Genomic DNA, 21,027 nt, shown 5'->3' on the forward strand with positions numbered 1-21,027 from the left:
GATTACAGGTGTGAGCCACTTGGTGCCTGGCTGATTCTTTCTTTTGATGACATGTCCTCCAAGTGTGGGCTGGGGACCAACAGCATGAGCATCACCTGGGAGCTTGCCAGAAATGCAGACTCTCAGGTTCCACCCTGGAACTACAGAATCAGAAACTCTGGGTTGGGTCCCAGCAATCTGAGACTCAGCAAGCCGCCTGGGGGGATTCTGAGGCTCCCTGGAGTGTGAGCACTGCTGCTCTGGATGATTAGCTTCTCTGTGTGTCTCAGACCCATCCTCCCGTTTGCCAGCCCCTCTTGCAGATACTAGAGACAAAAGAGTGAGCAAAGCGCTAATCCTACTGAGTGGGGCTCATGCTCTGGTGGGGAAGGAAGATGTCTATCAAATAATTACTCCAGTGAGTACATAATTACACACTGAGATAAGCCCCAGGAAGGAAAGCAGAGCATGTAAGAAAGAAGGTAGGCGTGGCCTGGGTGTGGAGGTTGAGTGGGAATGCTACTGTTAAAGTCCAGTGCCATCTGCGAAGACTTCCTGCAGGAGATGGCAGGAACTCAGACAGCTAAGCCTTGCATTTGGGCTACACGTGCTCCTGCATTTATTATTTTTCTTTTTTATATCAGCCACATTTTGCGGACCCTGGAGCCTACAGCCTGACCTGTAGTAGATTTCAGGAAAGATAAGCTGGCCTCCCGCGCCTGTGATCTGGGTGGGAGGTGCCTGTTCCCCAGGGAAAGTCTGTAAATAGTTAGTCTCCTTCAGCAACACCTGTCTCACCAGCCTTTGTCCTCCCTCTACCCCCTCCCCCAGATACAGCCTACTGAAATTTGAGTGACAGTTTTGCCTTCACTTCTTACTGAATTCTGCCAATAGTAGTTGCTATTTTTCTACTATCTTGTGTGAACCAGGAATTGTATGGTTTTTTTCCTTCTTTTCCTGTCTATACTTGTCTTAATTTTTTTTTCATAAACCATAAATAAAAATTGGCACAATTTAAAATTCCTCCTTCACTCTCCCACTTTATGTATCCTATTTTCCCCCTTGACTTGGGGTGGGGGGAGGCGGAGTGAGGAAGGTCCTGTTTGTTTCTGATCCATTTGTGGTAATTACTGTTTGCCTGGGTGTTCTTGGCCCCTTTTCTGTGCAAGTCTAGAGAGGCTGCAGGATTGTGGTTAAGAGCATGGAAGTCTACAGCCCAGGCTGCCTGATGCAAATTCTAGTTCTGCCATTCGCCAGCTGTGAGACCTCAGGCAAACTTGATTTTTCCCTGCCTCTGTTCTTCTGTACAATGGGGTAGTAACTAACTGTACATACATCAGGGGGTCTGTTGTGGAATGGAGTCATTTAATATACATCAAGCATGTAAGGTAGCACCTGATCATGCTGATTTTTATTAGTCATAATAATTTAATTATTAGTAATTATTATTATACAACTACAGGCTGGGCGTGGTGGCTCACACCTGTAATCCCAGCACTTTGAGAGGCTGAGGCAGGTGGATCATGAGGTCAGGAGTTTGCGATCAGCCCAGCCAACATAGTGAAACCTCATCTCTACTAAAAATACAAAAATTAGCCATGTGTGGTGGCGCGCGCCTTAATCCCAGCTACTCAGGAGGCTGAGGCAGGAGAAGTGCTTGAACCTGGGAAGCGGAGGTTGCAGTGAGCCAAGATCACGCCACTACACTCCAGCCTGGATGACAGAACAAGACTCTGTCTTGAAAAAAAGAAAAAATATTTTTAAGAAGTATTACACAACTACATAAGTGTCTTTTCCCTCACTGATTCTTGCTGGGCCCACTATTCTGCCCACTCCACGCTCCCATATTCCCACGGTGCGTGTGAGTCAACACATCTTCCATGGCGGTATAGGCATTTGTATTTAACCCATTTCCTGCCGATGGTTAGTTGGTTTCCTTTTTTGGTTTTTAGAACAATGTTATAATGAACATCTATGGATATACCACATAGTTTTGAATCCTTACAGAAATCCCTGTAGAAATCTGAGGCTTAGAAAATGAAGTAATTTGCCCAGGGTCACACAACTCTTTATGGAATTGGGTCCAGGGCTGCCTGAATTCTAAGCTCGAGTGCCCTGGACTCCTTGTTGGTGTTAGGAATACCTCTGCTTCAAATGCATTCTTTTTTTTTTTTTTTTTTTTTTAAGTTCTGGGATACATGTGTAGAACGTATAGGTTTGTTACATAGGTATACACGTGCCACGGTGGTTCGCTGCACCCATCAACCCGTCATCTACATTAATTACTTCACCTAATGCTCTCCCTCCCCTAGCCCTCCACCTGCTGACAGGCCCCAGTGTATGATGTTCCCCTCCCTGTGTCCATGTGTTCTCATTGCTCAATTCCCACTTATAAGTGAGAACATGCGGTGTTTGGTTTTCTGTTCCTGTGTTAGTTTGCTGAGAATGATGGTTTCCAGCTTCATCCATGTCCCTGCAAAGGACATGAACTCATCCTTTTTTATGGCTGCATAGTATTCCATGGTGTATATGTGCCACATTTTCTTTATCCAGTCTATCACTGATGGGCTTCAAATGCATTCTTCACAGAAACCTCCCCACCCCCTTTTAAGAACAGTTGGATTGACTTGACTCATGCCTCCCAACCCGCTCCCTTTTGCCATCTCTCAGGGTCAGTCCTAGGGCAGCATGGACACCCAGGTGCCTCCTGGCATGGGGGCTGATCTGTTCAGCTCAACACCATTGCAGCCAGGGCTCAAAGGCTGACCATAGAAATGACCAAGCCATGGCCAGATGTGGTGGCTCATGCCTGTAATCCCAGCACTTTCGGAGGCTGAGGCAGGAGGATCACTTGAGGTCAAAAGTTTGAGACCATCCTGGCCAATATGGTGAAACCCCATCTCTACTAAAAATATGAAACATTTAGCCAGGCACGGTGGCGGGTGCCTATAGTCCCAGCTACTCCAGAGGCTGAGGCACCAGAATCGCTTGAACCCAGGAGGCAGAGGTTGCAGGGAGCTGAGATCTTTTCACTGTATTCCAGCCTGGATGACACAGCAAGACTCCATCAGGAAGGGAGGAAGGGAGGGAGGAAGGGAGGAAGGAAGGAAGGAAGGGCTGCCCCTCTTCCTGGACAAGACAGGCAAGAGTCTACAGCTGGAGCCAGAGGCGCCTCCTCTCCTAGGGACCTGCTGGGACCCAGCGCTGGGCCTGCCCTGGAGCAAAGCTAGGGGTTCCTGGGAGCCACTGTTCTTGTCATCCTGGGCACAGCTCAGTGGCCCTACTGCTTCCTGCTGCTCAGACCACAAGCAGGTCCACTAGGAACCAGCCTCACTGTCCCAAAACTGAGTGTGAATCAGTGCCAGGGAGGCCCAGCTGTGTGTCTAGAGGCAGAGAGGTGGGCTGGCAGGAAAGCCTACATCGAGCCCTCACTCCACACTCGCCTGCTGTGACCTTGGGCAAAGCTCTCAAATCCAGGGCCTTGGTTTGCCCATCCAACAAAATGGGCACAGCACCTGCCAACTTGAACTTTTGGTCAGATAGAGGAGTAAAGGTGTGCGTGATGATAAGCAGCTGGGTCTGGTCCATAGTACATGCTCAGCCAATGCAGACTGAACCTGCATATAGGAATGAAGCTGTTTCTTCCCAGCCATACCATCATTCCGGAATCATTTCTTCACTTATTGTCTGGAAATAATTTCAAATGGACAGAAAAGTTGTAAGAAGATGATAGCACAAACACTTTTGCACATCCTTCCTCCGGGGTCTCTCAGCATCATTAGCACATTTCTACACTGGCTGCATTGTCCTCAGCCTCACCGCCCCCATTTAGGCATAAATTACAGACATGATGCTCTGTTATTTCTAAATACATCTGTGTGTGTGTGTGTGTGTGTGTGTGTGTGTGTGTGTGTGTGTGTGTGTGTTGGGGGTGTGGGTGTTTGTTTTTGTTTTTGTTTTTGTTTTTTTTGAGACAGCATCTTACTCTGTCACCCGGCTGAGTGCAGTGGCGCAATCTCAGCTCGCTGTAGCCTCCAACTCTGAGGTTCAAGAGATCCTCCCACCTCAGCCTCCTCAGTAGCTGGGAATACAGGCATGTGCCACCATGCCCAGCTAACTTTTATATTTTTGTGGAGACTGGGTTTCACCATGTTGCCCAGGCAGGTCTCAAACTCCTGAGCTCAAGCAATCCTCCCACCTCAGCCTCCCAAAGTGCTGGGATTATAGGTGTCAGTCACTGTGCCCAGCCTATTTTCTTTAAATGACAATCTTCATTAATCACAACAGAGTCCAAAAATCAGGAAATGAACAGCCACGCAACATGACCATCCAGTCCACAAGTTCCAATCAGAGTTGTTCCAGTAACAGGGAAAGGATGTGGCTCTTAGTTGCCACGTCCCCCAGTCTCCTTCTGTATAGAATACTCCTGTGGGTTTTCCCTGTCTTTTGTATTCTCGACCTTTTTAGAGATTCCAGGCTCAGAAAGTCATAGGATGTCCCTTGATTTGAGTTTGTCTAATGTTTCCTCGGGATTTGGCTCAGGTTACACACTTCTGGAGAAAGCCTTGTGGCAGGATACTGTGTCCTCCTTAGTACATGATATTGGGAGGCTCACCCAGCTGTTTGTCTCGTTACTGGTGGTGATAAATTTGGCCCCTTGGCTAAGACAGCATCTGCCAGATTTGCCTTAATTAAAGCTATTATTTTTTCCTTTGTAATGATTAAGTATTTTACAGAGAGATATGTTGAGACAGTATCAGTACCTGATTCTCATTTTATTTTCACTCATTAAGTTCAGCATGCATGGACAATGCTTGGCTGAATGGATTACTATCACACTGTTTGCTGAATGGTGATTTTCTAATTCCATCTACATTAGTCCCTTCTCACACTGCTATAAAGAAATACCTGAAGCCAGGCATGGTGGCTCATGCCTGTAATCCCAGCACTTTGGGAGGCCAAGGCAGGTGGATCACTTGAGGTCAGAAGTTTGACAGCAGCCTGGCCAACATGGTGAAACCCGGTCTCTACTAAAAATAAAAAATGAGGCTTGGTGATGCATGCCTGTAATCCCAGCTACCTGGGAGGCTGAGGCAGGAAAATAGTTTGAACCCAGGAGGCGGATGTTGCAGTGAGCTAAGATTGCACCACTGCACTCCAGCCTAGGTAACAGAGTGAGACTCTGTCTCAAAAAACACACATAGAAGAAGAAATACCTGAGACTGTGTGATTTATAGGGAAAAGAGGTTTAATTGGCTCACAGTTCTGCAGGCTGTACAGGAAGCACAGTGGCTTCTGCTTCTGGGAAGACCTCAGGAAGTTTCCAATCATGGTGGAAGGCAAAGGAGGAGTGAAGTGTCTTACATGGTGGGAACAGGAGCAAGAGAGAGAGCAGGGGGAGGTGTCACATGCTTTTAAATGACCAGATCTCATGAGAACTCACTCACAATCATGAGGACAGTACTAAGGGGATAGTGATAAACCATTCATGAGATATCTGCCACCATGATGCAGTCACTTCCCACCAGGCCTGCCTCCAACATTAGAGATTATAATTGGACATGAGATTTGGTGGGGAACACAGATCCAAACCATATTACCGTCATCATCATTCTCCCTTATTTACGGTCTTCTATAAGGAAGAGCTTTCTCTTCTCCCTGTTGACTGGGTCATTTATTTATTGATATCGGTAGGAATGCAAGGACTCTGTATTAGTCCATTCTCATGCTGCTCTGAAGAAATATCTGAGACTGAGTAATTTATAAAGAAAAGAGGTTTCATTGACTCACAGTTCCACATGTCTTGGGAGGCCTTAGGAAACTTAGTCACAGCAGAAGGCACCTCTTCACAGAGTGGCAGGAGAGAGAATGAAGGCTGAGCAAAGGGGGAAGCCCCATATGAAACCATCAGATCTTGTGAGAACTCACTCTATTATGAGCATGGGAGAACCACTCCCACCATCTAATCACCTCCCATGAGGTCCCTTCCCCAACATGTGGGGATTCAAATTACAATTCAAATGAGATTTGGGTGGGGACACAGAGCCAGGCCATATCAGACTCCTAGTTGATTAAATATGTTATGATTTGTTACTATCAATATTTATTTTGATGCCTGATTGTTTTTTGGCCAATGGGAACCCCTTCAAGGTGGCTTCCATGTCCTCTTGACATTTTTTCCGTTATCCTTTGAGCACTTCCCTTTCTGGCATAATGAGAAACTTCAGCTTCATTTTGTACTTTCTGTACATTGGCCCCGGAAAAAGCCATTTCTCCCAGGATCCTTGGCTCTTTTTACCGGAAGAATTATATTTAGAAAGCAAGATCTGGTACTATGTGTTCATTGTTACTGGGTGCCATGGCTCCTGGGCCCTCTCAGAGGAGGTGGCGTAAGTGTGCATATGCTGTGAGATCTATATTTAGTTTTATATCTGTCTCTCTCTGTATCTCCATAGATTCCAGTCCAATAAATACCACAGGGTTTGTGCCAGCGCTTTGTATATTTTTAACTCTTTTCATCAACAGTAAGAACACCAGCTACCATTACCATTAGTATATTTCCTTATTGCACAGTTTCCCTGTATGTAACCCATCTCCTCACCTTGCCAACAATTGCATTGGCCACTACTCTGCCTAGCCATCTCCTCTTGGCCCGAATGCACTGGCCACCCCTGGGCAAAGTTCGTACTCCATGTATCTCACTTTGTGCTGTTGCTACCTGCTTGCTCACTGCGACACACTACCACTGCACCTGCACACACACACGTACACAGATGCTCCTAGACAGGACTTCGGGGGCTGGAAAACACCTCTGAAGCCCCTCTTGACCTGAGACTGAAATTTCAGAAGCCCTTCCTCATATCAGTGCTAGGGGCGAGGTATCATCATTCCCATTTTAAAGAGGAGGAAACTGCGACTCAGAAAATCAAGCGGCTTGCTGAGGGTCACACAGCATAGGTGCGGGGAGCCAGACTAGGCCGAGTCTGGGCCTGGTGATGCCTCCTCTACTCTGTTGGCTGCATTTAGGGTTTTTTGTTTGTTTTTTGTCCCTAACATTAAAAAATACTCAGGCAGGCCCTTCTGAGTTCTCTTGCAATGTTCTTCCCCATTTTCCCACACGGTCTTAAGCTCGATTGTCACCACTCACCTGCGGGCGGTGGGGTTGGGGGTGCAGATGAGGGGAAAACTGGTGGTGACGACTATCACTGAACAAGCATGCCACGCTCTGAGAACCTGAGACTAGGATAACCCTAGACTAAGTTCCACTTCGGAGCACATCTGGGCGCTCGCACCTCCTGGAAGACTTGCACATGAATGGTCACAGCAGTGTTCTGTATAAAAGCCCAAACTGGGCCGGGCCTGGTGGCTCATGCCTGTAATCCCAGCACTTTGGGAGGCTGAGGTGAGCGGATCACCTAAACTCAGGAGTTCAAGACCAGCCTGACCAACATGGTGAAACCCCATCTCTACAAAAACTAGCCAGGCATGATGGCGGGAGCCTGTAATCCCAGCCACTCAGGAGGCTGAGGCAGGAGAATCACTTGAACCAGGGAGGCAGAGGTTGCAGTGAGCCGAGCTGATGCCATTGCACTCCAGCCTGGGCACCAGAGTGAAACTCCGTCTCAAAAAAAAAAAAAAAAAAGCTCAAACTGGACACAAAATGCCAGCCACGTGCACGTACTTAAAAAAACTGTGGCATAGCCATGAAGCAGCATACTTAGAATACTATAGAGCAACAAAAGAGAATGAGTGACAGGTATTCATGGAAGCGCACCAGTGAAGCTCACAGCATTTTCCCTCCTCCAAGGTTGCCATCCTTCAAGAATAGGACCTTGCTGGGTTGGTCCCTGAGTGTGTCTCCCAAGCCCTTCTCAGACAACTCTGGGTACATTTCAGAATATTATAATTGCCTGGATGATTGGGCTGATGCCTGTAATCCCAGCACTTTGGGAAGCTGAGGTGGGAGGATTGCTTGAGCCCAGGAGTCCAAGGCCAGCCAGCCTGGGTGACATAGTGAGATCCCATCCCTTTTTTTTTTTTTTTTTAAATAGAAGCACCTGGGGGCTTGTGGAGCCCTGATGGCCTCACTCATCTGCTGGTCTCGGGTGAGCCCACAGCCAGTGTATTTTTATAAGAACCAGCAGCAACTTTTGACTGGGCGGATGTGGTGGCTCACGCCTGTCATCCCCGCACTTTGGAGGGCCGAGACGGGCAGAATCACCTGAGGTCAGGAGACCAGTCTAGCCAATGTGGTGAAATCCTGTCTGTACTAAAAATACAAAAATTAGCCGGGTATGGTGGCAGGCACCTGTAACCCCAGCTACTTGGGAGACTGAGGCAGGAGAATGGCGTGAACCCGGGAGGCGGAGGTTGCAGTGAGCCAGGATCGTGCCACTGCACTCCAGCCTGGGTGAAAGAGTGAGACTGTCTCCAAAAAAAAAAAAAAAAAAAAAACAGTGTCAACTTTTGAGCACATCAGTCAGAGAGTCCTCTACAGAACTTGCTGGAACACAGACTGCCCACCCACCCCCAGGGCTTCTGAGGTTGTAGGCCCAGGGTAGGGCCTGAGTTTCTGCATTTTTTTTTTTTTTTTTCTGGAGACGGAGTCTCGCTCTGTTGCCCAGGCTGGAGTGCAGTGGCCGGATCTCGGCTAACTGCAAGCTCCGTCTCCCGGGTTCACGCCATTCTCCTGCCTCAGCCTCCCGAGTAGCTGGGACTACAGGCACCCGCCACCTCGCCCGGCTAGTTTTTTGTATTTTTTAGTAGAGACGGGGTTTCACTGTGTTAACCAGGATGGTCTCGATCTCCTGACCTCGTGATCCGCCCGTCTCGGCCTCCCAAAGTGCTGGGATTACAGGCTTGAGCCACCGCGCCCGGCCGAGTTTCTGCATTTTTAACAATTTCCAGGTGATGCTGGCCTGAGGCCCGCACTCTGAGAATCCTGGACTAAGATAAAACTAGAGGATACCCAGATCCGTGCCTTGGGGGAGAAGGATAGAGGAGCCTTGGAAAGAAGGAAGCAGCTGCCTGGAGTGTGGCTTATTCGCGTGCGTGTCTCCAATGTCATCTGTCAGGAAGCCCACTCGATTGCTTTATTCTTGTGTCATTGTGACTCTTGCATTGATTCTCTCCAGTGGCATGGATCCCAGTAATGACATGCCCTATATTGTGAAATTCTTTTGTTTTTGTTTTGTTTTGGAGATGGAGTCTCGCTCTGTCGACAAGCTAGAGTGCAGTGGTGCGATCTTGGCTCACTGCTACCTCCACCTCCTGGGTTCAAGTGATTCTCCTGCCTCAGCCTCCTGAGCAGCTGGGGCTACAGGTGCGCACCACCATGCCCGGCTACTTTTTGTATTTTTAGTAGAGGTGGGGTTTCACCATGTTGGCCAGGATGGTCTTGATCTCTTGACCTCGTGATCCACCCAAAGTGCTGGGATTACAGGCATAAGCCACCATGCCCGTCCTATATTGTGAACTTCTTGAAGGATTGGGACTGGAGGACTCACCATCCCTGGGGCTCTCTCTGCCTCTTCTCTTTCTCTGAAACCCCAAGGGGCCAAGTGCTTTCTACAACCTAAGGCATTTGGGATTCCCACATGAGCCCGTTTTCTTGTTCTACTTAGCACCTTCACGCCTGTTCTTCCCTCAGTCCAGAAGGCCCCCTCATTCCAGTACCTCTCTCAACCACTTTCTCATAATTCCTGGGTGCCTTTCTAGATCCCTCACGATCTGCACTGGGGCCCACCCATCTCCTTTGTGGTTAGCTGCACCCCAGCAGGGCACCACCACGCGAGTTTTGAGCATCTCTCGGCTTGTTCATGCCTGGTGTCGTCAGATTTACCCAGGACACAGTCGTGGTTGAATTTCAAACAATAATTGTAGTGCACGCATGTCCCAAGTGGCACTTGGTGTGTGTGTATACTGGAAAATCATCTGGTGTTTATCCGGAGTGCCAAGGTAACTGGCATCTGTATTTTCGTTTCTTAAACATGGCAGCCGTCTTCGGGCCCCTTGGTGTCCTCTGAGGACAAGGACTCCTGCTGTCCCCACCGCTGGTCACTGCTGTTACCCTAAGGCTCATGTGCCCTCAGTGCTCCCTGGTGCTGGGCACTGTGCTGGGAATTTCATACTCACTGTTTCCCTTTTTTTTTTGAGATAGAGTTTAGCTCTGTCGCCCAAGCTGGAGTACAGTGGTGCTATCTCAGCTCACTTCAACCTCTGCCTCTGGGGTTCAAGCAATTTTCCTGCCTCAGCCTCCCAAGTAGCTGGGACTACAGGCATGTGCTATCACGTCTGGCTAACTTTTTTGTATTTTTAGTAGAGACAGGGTTTCACCTGTTGGCCAGGCCGGTCTTGAACTCCTGACCTCAAATGATCCACCTACCTCGGTCTCCCAAAGTGCTGGGATTACAGGCCTAGGCCACCGTGCCCAGTCTCACTTTCCTTTATCCCACAGCAGCCCTGTGGATCCCGGCTGTTATACCCTTAACCCCCCACATTCCAGGGGAGGAAACTGAGGCACGGGCTAGGCTTTGGTCAAATACGTTGAAGAAATGCACATCTGCATGAGCCCTCTAACAGGGAAGATGATTAGGGTCTAACGCAGTCCAAGTTGGCAATGAGCGGAATCCCAGGGCTGGACGGGAGGGTGCCACAGCAAAGCTGGGCTGAGAGAGGCTTTTCGCCCGGAGGTGCTGCTGGCTCCCTTGCTCTGGAGTGAGCTCACAGCTCACTTTTCCTGCCAACCCACCTTTCAGCAAGGGTCATATGTGCACTTTGTGGTCCCCTCGGGAGCCTCTGGTAGGTGAAACATCAGTCCTGAGCTGCGCTTGTTTGGTGCAGCGTCTCTCAGAAGCGTTTCTCTTCTAGGCCGTTTCCTTGGGGCTAGGGAGGCTCCGCTCACCATTGCCTGTGTGGGTCTATCTGCAGCAGGCACATAACATCTTGGGGGTTCCAAAGGAGGCACAGACACAGACGATGGATGTGAAGTAGGCAGGACCATGACGTCCATAGAGACAGGAAGCAGATGAGTCGTCCCAGGGGCTGGAAAGGGTATGGGGAATGCCTGCTTCCTGGGCACAGGATTTCCTCTCAGGTGGGGGATGCGGGGCGGCTGAAAGTGTTTGGGGATAAGTTTCACGTGGTGCTTGCACAACATTGCAAAGGTACTAGATGCACTGAACTGTATGCTCTAAAACAGTTAACTTTTTGTTATGTGGATTTCATCTTATAAAAAGCTTTAAAAAAGAGAAACACAAAAGAGAAGGGGGCCAGGCACAGTGGCTCACGCCTGTAATCCCAGTACTTTGGGAGGCCGAGGTGGGCGGATTACCTGAGGTCAGGAGTTTGAGACCAGCCCGGCCAACATGTTCAAACCCCGTCTCTACTAAAAATACAAAAATCAGCCAGGCATGGTGGTGGGCACCTATAATCCCAGCTACTCGGGTGGCTGAGGCAGGAGAATGGCTTAAGCCCTGGGGGAGCAGAGGTTGCAGTGAGCCAAGATCGCACTGCTGCGCTCCAGCCTGGGTGACAGAGTGAGACTCAGTCTCAGACAAAAAAAAAAATAATAAGGTTTGGTTCTGCCCAAATCAGGTGTGATGGAGAGGGAGAATTAGGGACACTCTCTGACCTTTACCAGGATGCGCCACTCTCATTACAAAAGGAACATTTGCGATTCACAGTGGACTGATGTCTACAAAGTTACAAGAAGCTACAGCCTCGGACCCTTCAGCCCCACAGTCCTGGGGCAGCTACCGCCATCTCTCCCATCTGTGAATGCACATATGTGCCGTTATGGTCAAGGCGTGTCCTCCCAAACACATGAAGCCCTAACCCCCGGTACCTGTGAACGCAGCCTTATTTGGAAATAGGGTCTTTGTCCATGCAGTCAAATTAAAATGAGGTCACACTAGAGTTGTGTGGGCCCTAACCTAATGACTGGGGTCTTTATAAGAAGAGCAGACAGAGAGGCTGGGGAATATAGCCGTGTACTGGCGGAGGCAGAGACTGCTGTGATACATGCACATGCCAAGAAAGCGGAAGACTGTTGGCCACTGCCAGAAACTGGGAGAGGAAGGAAAGATCTTGCCTGCAGGGTTCAGAGGGAACTTGGCCCTGCCAGCACCTTGATTTCAGAGTTTTAGCTTCCAGAACTGAGAGAATAAATTTCAGTTGTTTTAAGCCACCCAGTTTGTGTTGGTTCTTTGTTACAGCCCTGGAAACCAAGCAGCCATGGGAAACTCACACAAAGTTGAATTGAAACTGTTTCCAATTTCTTTTATGTGACTCCCTTTCCCTCCCCTTCCCTCCCCTCCCCTCCCCTCACCTACCTTTCCCTCCCCTCCCCTTCCTTTCATCTTTCCTTTCTTCCTCTTTTTTTTTTTTTTTTGTAAACAAAACTAGGATTATATTATGACCATTGTTCTGCAAAAGGTTTTTTTTTTTTTTTTTTTTGATGACATCAGTGACGTCTCCTTAGGTCAAATCATAGAACACCTCTTTTCTCTTTAATGTTATACTATTTAATTTTGTATTTTGTGTTGGAGAATTCCAATCACATGCAGAAATAGACGGAATAATGGAATGAGCCCACATGACTGTCTTACCCAGTGCCAATGAGGGGAGCCAGTCTTGACTCCTCTCTACCCCAGATTGTTTTGACACAAATCTCAGGCTTCCTAGCATTTCATCTATAAATATTTCTGCATATATATGGCTAAAGATAAGAACTCTTTAAAATATCACAATTACCATTATCATATCATAAAATATTAACAATTAGAGAAAAATCAAATATTGGCCAATATTGAGGTTCCCTTAGTGGGCTCCTAAACACGGCTTCACGCTGGTTTATTCAAATCGAGACTCAAGTGAGGTCCCAGTCTGTGCTTGGCTGGGGTCTCTGATGTTTCTCTGTAGAAACTCTGCAGGTTTCATCCTTGTGTTTTTCGTTTTGTTTTGTTTTGTTTTGAGAAGGAATTTTGCTCTTGTTGCCCAGGCTGGAGTGCAGTGGCGTGATCTTGGCTCACTGCAACCTCCGCCTCCTGAGTTCAAGTGATTCTCCCACCTCAGTCTCCTGAGTAGCTGGGATTACAGGTGCCTGCCACCACACCCAGCTAATTCTTGTATTTTTAGTAGAGACAGGCTTTCGCCACGTTGGCCAGGCTGGTCTCGAACTACTGACCTCAGGTGATCTGCCCACCTTGGCCTCCCAAAGTGCTGGGGTTGCGGTCGTGAGCCTGTGCGCCCTTGTGTTTTTGTTGTAGTTTATATGCTGGGGAGGCTGGGCTGTGTGTCCTGCAGTTCCCACAGTCCAGTGATCGTGTCCCCGTGGTGTCATTCCACGTGTCTATTATCTCCAGTATTTCCTGTAAACTGGTGGATGGGCCTTGACTAGAGGCTTGGTACAACTCGGGGGATGTTTTTGGCTGCCTGACAGCGTAGGTGCGTTACAGTTGATCAGCCTTCCCCCAATTTACCCTGAGTTTGCTTCCAGTTTTTGAGTGCATCAGCTTCCAGGTGGGCCATTCTGGGTCACGGCAATGTGCTGATTAGCAGCAGGCATGCGCCCACTTGGAGAGAAACCGTCAGTGTGTGTTGGGGTTGGGTACGGGGATGGGGGTATACCGGAACCCGCAGTTTCTGGAAACAGAGTGGGCGATCCTGTTTCCAACAAAGGATACATTAAGTGCCATTTAGATTATGGAGCTGTGTGATTGGAATCACCCCGGGGCAGATTAGACCCCTGGCCCCTGTGCATTCTTAATGAGATGGGGGGGTGCCCAGGTGAGCATCCCAGGTAGAAGTCCCCCAAATGCAGGGCAAGGAGTGGCAGCATCCATGAGCTCAGTCACCAACCCAGGGACTGTGTTTCCTGAGAGTCGCGAGACTGGAGTGAGGCAGAGCGAGCCCTCGCTCACGGTGTATTGGGTCCAGGGCTATGTCCCGGTGGCCTTGAAACACAACAGTGACCTGGAGACCTGGCTGAAGTGGGTTGAGAAGTGGATGGGAAATGAAAAGGTAGAGACAGTAAGTGTAGACACTGCTTCTAAAAGTTCGATGTTGGCAAATGAGGAAGGAGCAGCTGTATTTCCAATGCAAGGCCCAGAAAAGAGGTTATGTTTAGAGTGGAAACCCACGCTGAGATGTTTATGCGAGGAGCTAGTGAGAGGGGGATGAGGATAGAGGATGGGAGGCCAGTGAATGGGAGGCTATGGGTGTGGGGGCTGTGGGGTGGAGGGGGCTGGGACTGACACAGGTGGGACCCAGGAGAGAGTCAGGAGGACAGTTTCTAGGTGGTGGAGGGAGTTCCTGCCTGCAGCTTGTAAATGGCTTTAAAAAAAAAGAAAAAAAAGACTGGGCATGGTGGCTCACGCCTGTAATCCCAGCACTGTAGGGGGCCAAGGCAGGTGGATCACTTAAGTCCAGGGGTTCAAGACCAGCCTGGGCAATATGGCAAAACCTTGTCTCAATTAAAAATACCAAAAAAAAAAAAAAAAAAAAGGCCTGGTGTGATGGCACACACCTGTAGTCCTAGCTTCTCAGGAGGCTGAGGGGGGAGAATCAAATTGCTTGAGCCTGGGAGGCAGAGGCTGTGGTGAGCCGAGATCTTGCCACTGCACTCCAGCCTGAGCAACAGAGCAAGACTCTACCTCAACAATGAAAAACAAAATTCTTATTTTATTGAGGTGAAATTCACAAAACAAAATCAACCATCTCACAGTAAACATTGTAATGGGATCTAGTACACTCACAATGTCATGTGGCCACCACTTCTATTCAGTTCTGAAAGATTTGAAAGAAACCCTGTACCATTAGCAGTTTCTCCCCATTCCCCCTTCCCCAGTCCCAATCTGCTTTCTGCTCCTATTAATTTGCCTGTTCCGGGCATTTCCTGTGAGTGGAATCACATACGGTGTGGCCTTTTGTGTCTGGCTCCTTGTGCTTAGCGTGATGTCCTCCAAGTTCATCTGTGTTGTAGCAAGTGTGTTTCCCAGGGCTGTGGTCACCGAGTACCAAAAATGTGGTGGCTTAAATGTAAATGTATTGTCTCTTTTTTTTTTTTTTTTTTTTTTGAGACGGAGTCTCGCTCTGTCGCCCAGGCCAGAGTGCAGTGGCGCGATCTCGGCTCACTGCAAGCTCCGCCTCCCGGGTTCACACCATTCTCCTGCCTCAGCCTCCCGATATATTGTCTCACAGTTCTAGAAACTAGAAGTCAAAACTCAAGGAGTCAGGAGGGCTGTGCTCTCTCTGGAGGCGCCAGAGGAGAATCCGTTCCACACTTGTCTTTGAGCTTCCGGCATGGCCAGCAATCCTCAGCGTTCGTTGACTGCTGGACACATTACTTCAGCCTCTGCCTCCATCATCACAGGGCTGTCTCCTGCGTCTCCACATGGACTTCCTGTGTGCATGTTTATCTCTGTGCAAATTTCTCCTTTTTGCAAGAACATCACTCCTATTCGACCTCATCTGACCTTGATCACTTCTGTAAAGACCCCATCTAGATAAAGTCACATTCTGGTGTACCAGGTGTTAGGCTTTCAAAGAACGGTTTTGCAGAGGCCACAGTTTAATAACATCCGCGTGCATCAGTATTGCATTCCTGTTCAAGGCTGAGTTGATGCTCCGCTGTCTGGACGGATCACATTTTGCTTCTCCATAACCCGTGGATGGGCATTGGGCAGTGACTGACTTTTGGGTGTGATGAGCCGTGCTGCTGTGAGCACAGTCCCTGTTTCCAGCACCCTTGGTTACAGAGCTGGGAATGTGTAGGTGGCTTTTACTCACAGAGGGAAGTCGGAGGCCGCATCCTGTCCCCTTTGGGCTCTGGACTCTGCCCCCGCAGTCACAAAACACAGGGGAGTCAGGGAAGTCTCGGCAGCCAACCCTCCCTGCCCTCCAGTGTTACTGCAGCATGGCACCCTGTCACCCCATGACCTCCTCAGCCCATCTGGCTCATTCTCCAGGAACATGTGGGTGGACAGCCCTGGGCCTTCAGGTGTCCAGAGCACCTGAGAAAGGTTGGGGGCACCTGCTAGTCTCGTCCTCAAAGGCAGGGGAATGGGTGCCTTTGATCCTTTTCTTCTGGATTTCCCCTTCCTTCCCCTCCCCTCCCCTCCCCTGCCTTCCCTTTTCTTTCTTTTCTTTCTTTCGACAGAGTCTTACTCTGTTGCCCAGGCTGGAGTGCAGTGGCATGATCTTGGCTTATTGCAACCTCCGCCTTCCAGGTTCAAGCAATTCTCCCTGACTCAACCTCCTGAGTAGCTGAGATTACAGACACCTGCCACCAAGCCTGGCTAATTTTTGTATTTTTACAAAATACCATGTTGCCATTTTGGCCAGGCTGGTCTTGAACTTCTGACCTTAGGTGATCCGCCTGCCTCCGCCTCCCAAAGTGCTGGGATCACAGGTATGAGCCACCGTGTCTGGCCCTTTTCTTCTGGATTTTTATTGTGGTAAAATATACATAACATAAAATTCACCATTTTAACCATTTTTAAGGGTATTGTTCACTGGCATTAAGTATATTCCCATTGTTATGCAACCATCACCAACATTTGCCTCCAAAACTCTCATCTTTCCCAAAGAGACTCTGTAGTCATTAAACACTAACTCCCTAGCACCTGGTAACCTCTGCGCTCCTTTCTGTCTCTGTGAGTTTGACTATTTTAGGTACCTCCTGTAACTGGAATCCTATAGGATTTGTCCTTTCGGGTCTGGCTTATTTCACCAAGGCATAACGTCTTCAAGGTTCATCCATGTTGTAGCATGTGTGGGTTCTGGGTAGTCACATTGAAGGTAGTTGGACTCTTATCCTGAGAGCACTGGAACCTCTGCAAGTGTTTTCAAGCACGGAGCGTGTGTGTGTGTGTGTGTGTGTGTGTGGAGCGTGTGTGTGTGTGTGTGTGTGTGTGTGTGTGTGTGTGTGTGATGGGATTTACGTGTTTTGAGCCAGGCACGGTGGCTCACACCTGTAATCTCAGCACTTTCGGAGGCTGAAGCTGGCAAATCACCTGAGGTCAGAAGTTTGAGACCAGCTTGGCCAACATGGTGAAACCCCGTCTCTACTAAAAATGCAAAAACAAATTAGCGGGCCGTGGCGGTGCGTGCCTGTAGTCCCAGCCAGCTGAGGCAGGAGACTTGCTTGAACCTGGGAGGAGGAGGTTGTGGTGAGCCGAGATCACACCACTGCACCGCAGCCTGGGTGACAGAGCAAGACTCCATCTCAAAAAAAAAAAGGCAAAGGAAAAGTGAATTCGGTGTAGTGAGTCAGAAATGGCAAGGCTAAGGGCAGCTGAGGTCGTGCGGGGGATGGGGGGAGTGCCAAGCCCCCAGCCTGCCTCCACCTGTGGTGTGAGCAAGAATCAAGCACTTTATTTGGTACAACAGAACCAGATCTTGAGAATAGGGGGGAAAAGTCTTATTGTGCAATCCACATTTTTCTTTGAAGTAACTCTACAAAGAATGCAATGTTGACTTAAGGAAGACTCCCAATGGATGGCTAAGCCTGCTTAAAGATCTGTGTAATCGCTGCTGTGCTCCTGGGCACTGGGCATGAGTAAGAAGCAGCCCCGGGAAAACGAGGTGGCTAGCACAGCTTTTCTAAGCAAACAGGCATGTGGGAGGAAATGATTTGGGGTTGGGGAAGATGGCTGGCAAGAAGGAAGAGAGGGCTTTGAAATGTCTGTTACAGCTAAAGGAGGAAGTTACTCAATACCTCTCCTGCTTCCTCCTTCCCAGTTTCCAGTAACCTGGTGGAAAAGGAAAAGATTCTTATCACGTCCTAGGTATCAGGACACTAGGAATGGTTTTGCAAAAATGCCTCACACTTTCCTATTTCTGAGGTCTCCTTTGTATTAGCAAAGCCTCCCAAAACCTCCAGGTGTCTCATGTGGCTTCTTTCCAGGCCCGTGAGTCTCAACACAGAGTTCTGAGACTTCCAGAACTTGGTTGTGTTTCCCCTCCACTTTTCTTGGGTTATTTAAAATGTCCCATAGAACCAGGCTGTGATACCGCCTATCGTCAGCAGGAGGCACTCTCTGCAATATGGTGCATACTTGATGGAGAATCCTGGAAGTCTGAGGTTCAGGATTCTAAATATGTATATTGTTGCCCTACTCTGTCCGCTTACAAGTTTCAATTCTGTTAATAAGTTTGCTCAGCCTGGGCAACATAGGGAGACCCTGTCTCTACAAAATAGTAAAAAATTAGCCAGGCATCACAGCATACACCTGTGGCCCCAGTTATTCCAGAGGCTAAAGCAAGAGGATCACCTGAGACTGGGAGGTTGAGGCTGCGGAGAGCTATGATTGCACCACTGCACTCCAGCCTGGGTGACCAAAAAAAAAAAAAAAAAAAAAAAGTGCTTAAAAATAGATGCATCAGTATTAGCCAACAACTAACAACTGGAACCCAGATGTTCATCAACAGGAGAACAAATACATTGTGATCTACTCATACAGTGGAATACTAAGCTGCTGTGAAAATTAGCATACTATTGCTACATGCAACATCTTGTATAAATCTCACTAACAACGTTGAGTGAAAGCAATCAGACAAGAAAGCATGTATGAGTGTATACTGCATGTCACCATTTCCATACAGTTCAAACCCCAGCAAACCGAATCTATGAGGATTGAAACCGTGACAGCATTTACCCCTCAGGTAGGTAGGTAGGCCAAGGGAGCATCTGGGGACCAGTTATATCTGTTTTTAATTTGGAGGCTGGTTATAAGGGTTAGTTTGTGAGCTGTACACGTATTCACACTTTGTGTGTATGTTATGCTTTAAACACACACACACACACACACATCTGGCTGGGCTCAATGGCTCACACCTATAATCCCAGCACTTTGGGAGGCCGAGGCAAGCGGATCACCTGAGGTCAGGAGTTTGAGACCAACCTAGCCAACATGGTGAAACCTCGTCTCTACTAAAAGTACCAAAAAAATTAGCCGAGTGTGGTGATGCGTACCTGTAATCCCAGCTACTTGGGAGGCTGAGACAGGAGAATCTCTTGAAGCCAGGAAGTGGAGGTTGTGGTGAACTGAGATCATGCCACTGCATTCCAGGCTGGGTGACAGAGTGAGACTCCATCTCAAAAAAATAAAATAATAAAAATAAAAATAAATTTAAAAATGCATCAGTACAAAAGTTCAATCTGCTGAACAGCAACCCTGCTCTTTTCACAGATTGATGAACAGAGTGAGCTGAAAGCTATCGAGAAAGAGAAGAAGGTGACAGCCCTGCCCCCCAAGGAAGCCTGCAAATGCCAGAAAGAGGATTTGGCCAAAGCGTTTTGTGTAAGAATTGAATTTGCATCTGGTGCTAATTGTGATAAGGTTTTATGTTTAAAAGAAAGCAACACAAATCCCTGAACAGTGCTTTGAAATTCTGTGTTATAACCAATTTTGTCATCAAGGTTGGAAAATATTGTTGATGTTGAATGGTTCAGATTCCACAGGTAGAGTATCAGTACTTGTCAGTAGAGCTCATGTTCACTAGGCCCTTACCATCCTTTCAGACACTGTACGCTGCTTCTCTTCAGCCTCACATTTCTTGGCAAAAACATGAAGGGATGAAAGATGAAGTTGAGATGCAGAAAGTAGCCACAGCCGTGTTAGAGGTAGCACAGCCCAGTGTGGAGTCCAGCTGTTTCACATCAAAGCCCAGACTCTTCATCATCCGGTATTCCCACCTGTTGTCTTTTATAATGCGTGGAGTTGCCAGGTACTAAAACCAAATTCTCCCAAGTTTCTCAAGTGAGTTTGAATTCCTGGCCAGTGCAAGACAAGAAACATTTGCATCGCACACAAATGTGTGTGTGCATGCGTGCGTGCACGTGCGTACTCACCACTACACTTTGGGAGAGCAGATAAAAAGCCCCCAGTAAAAGGGCACATGCTACAATTTCAGAAAGTTGGAAGCCAATGTTTGATGTGTCTTTTCTTGAGAGTAACTCAAGTCTGTTAAAATTTAAGTCCTGTGTATTAGTATTTGGAGAGGGGGAAGAAGTATTTCTTCTCTGCCTAGACATTGTCCCTACCTAGAAAATGAGCTAGATTTTCTTTCACTATTCAAAAGAATCTAGAAATCAGTTCTATTTTCCCCGTTTTCTCTACCAGCAAGTACAGTTTGCTTGTTATGTGCTTTTTAAAAACAAGGACACTTTTGTTGTGACCAGAACAACAAAGTTTCCTTCCATTATTACTCATAAATCAGCTGTATTTAATGAATTTGTTTACAGAAAGAACTTGAATGGTGTTGGGCACAATATAATTGTTTTAGCTACTGTTTCTTTTCTAATTTTTGTGGGTACATAGTAGGTATATATTTATGGGTTCCAGAGATACAGTGTATCTCTGTATGCCTTTGATACAGGCATCCACTGTGTAATAATCACATCAGGGTAAACAGGGTCTCCATCACCTCAAGCATTTATCCTTTGTGTTACAAGTCATTCACTTACACTCTTTTAGTTATTTTTAAATGTACAATTAAATTATTTTTGACAACAATCACCCTGTTGTGCCAGCAAATACTAGGTCTTATTTATTCTTTCTAACTATATTTTTTGTACCCATAACCCTCTCTACTTTCTCCCAACTACCCTTACCAGGCCCTGGTAACCATCCTACTGTCTCCATGAGTTCAGTTATTTTAATTTTTAGCTCCCACAAATCAGTGAGAACCTGCAAAGTTTGCCTTTCTGCGCCTGGAGGTCACTATGTTATTTCACTTAATATAATGACCTCCAGGTCCATCCATATTGTTGCAAATGACAGGATCTCATTCTTTTTTATGGGTGCATAGTACTCCATTGTGTATATGTACCACATTTTCTTCATTCATCTGTTGATGGGCACTTAGGCTCCTTCCAAACCTTGGCTATTGTGAATAGTGCTGCGATAAACATGGGAGTATAGACAGCTCTTCAATATTCTGATTTCCTTTCTTTTGGTTATGCGTCTAGGAGTGGGATTGCGGATCATATAATAGTTGTATTTTTAGTTTTTAGTTTTTGTTTTGTTTGAGACAGAGTCTCTC

General features: G+C 47.6%; 1 protein-coding gene across 1 annotated transcript in view; it reads left to right on the forward strand.

The window, feature by feature from the left end:
* Positions 1–21,027, forward strand: part of ATP2C2 (ATPase secretory pathway Ca2+ transporting 2) — an 88,829-nt gene that overhangs the window by 10,269 nt on the left and 57,533 nt on the right. The window contains exon 2 of the mRNA XM_005592673.5: positions 19,173–19,283. Coding sequence (XP_005592730.3) covers positions 19,173–19,283 — 111 coding nt within the window. The remainder of the gene's footprint in view (positions 1–19,172; positions 19,284–21,027) is intronic.

Source organism: Macaca fascicularis, chromosome 20 (assembly GCF_037993035.2).
Source record: "Macaca fascicularis isolate 582-1 chromosome 20, T2T-MFA8v1.1".
NCBI lineage: Eukaryota > Metazoa > Chordata > Mammalia > Primates > Cercopithecidae > Macaca > Macaca fascicularis.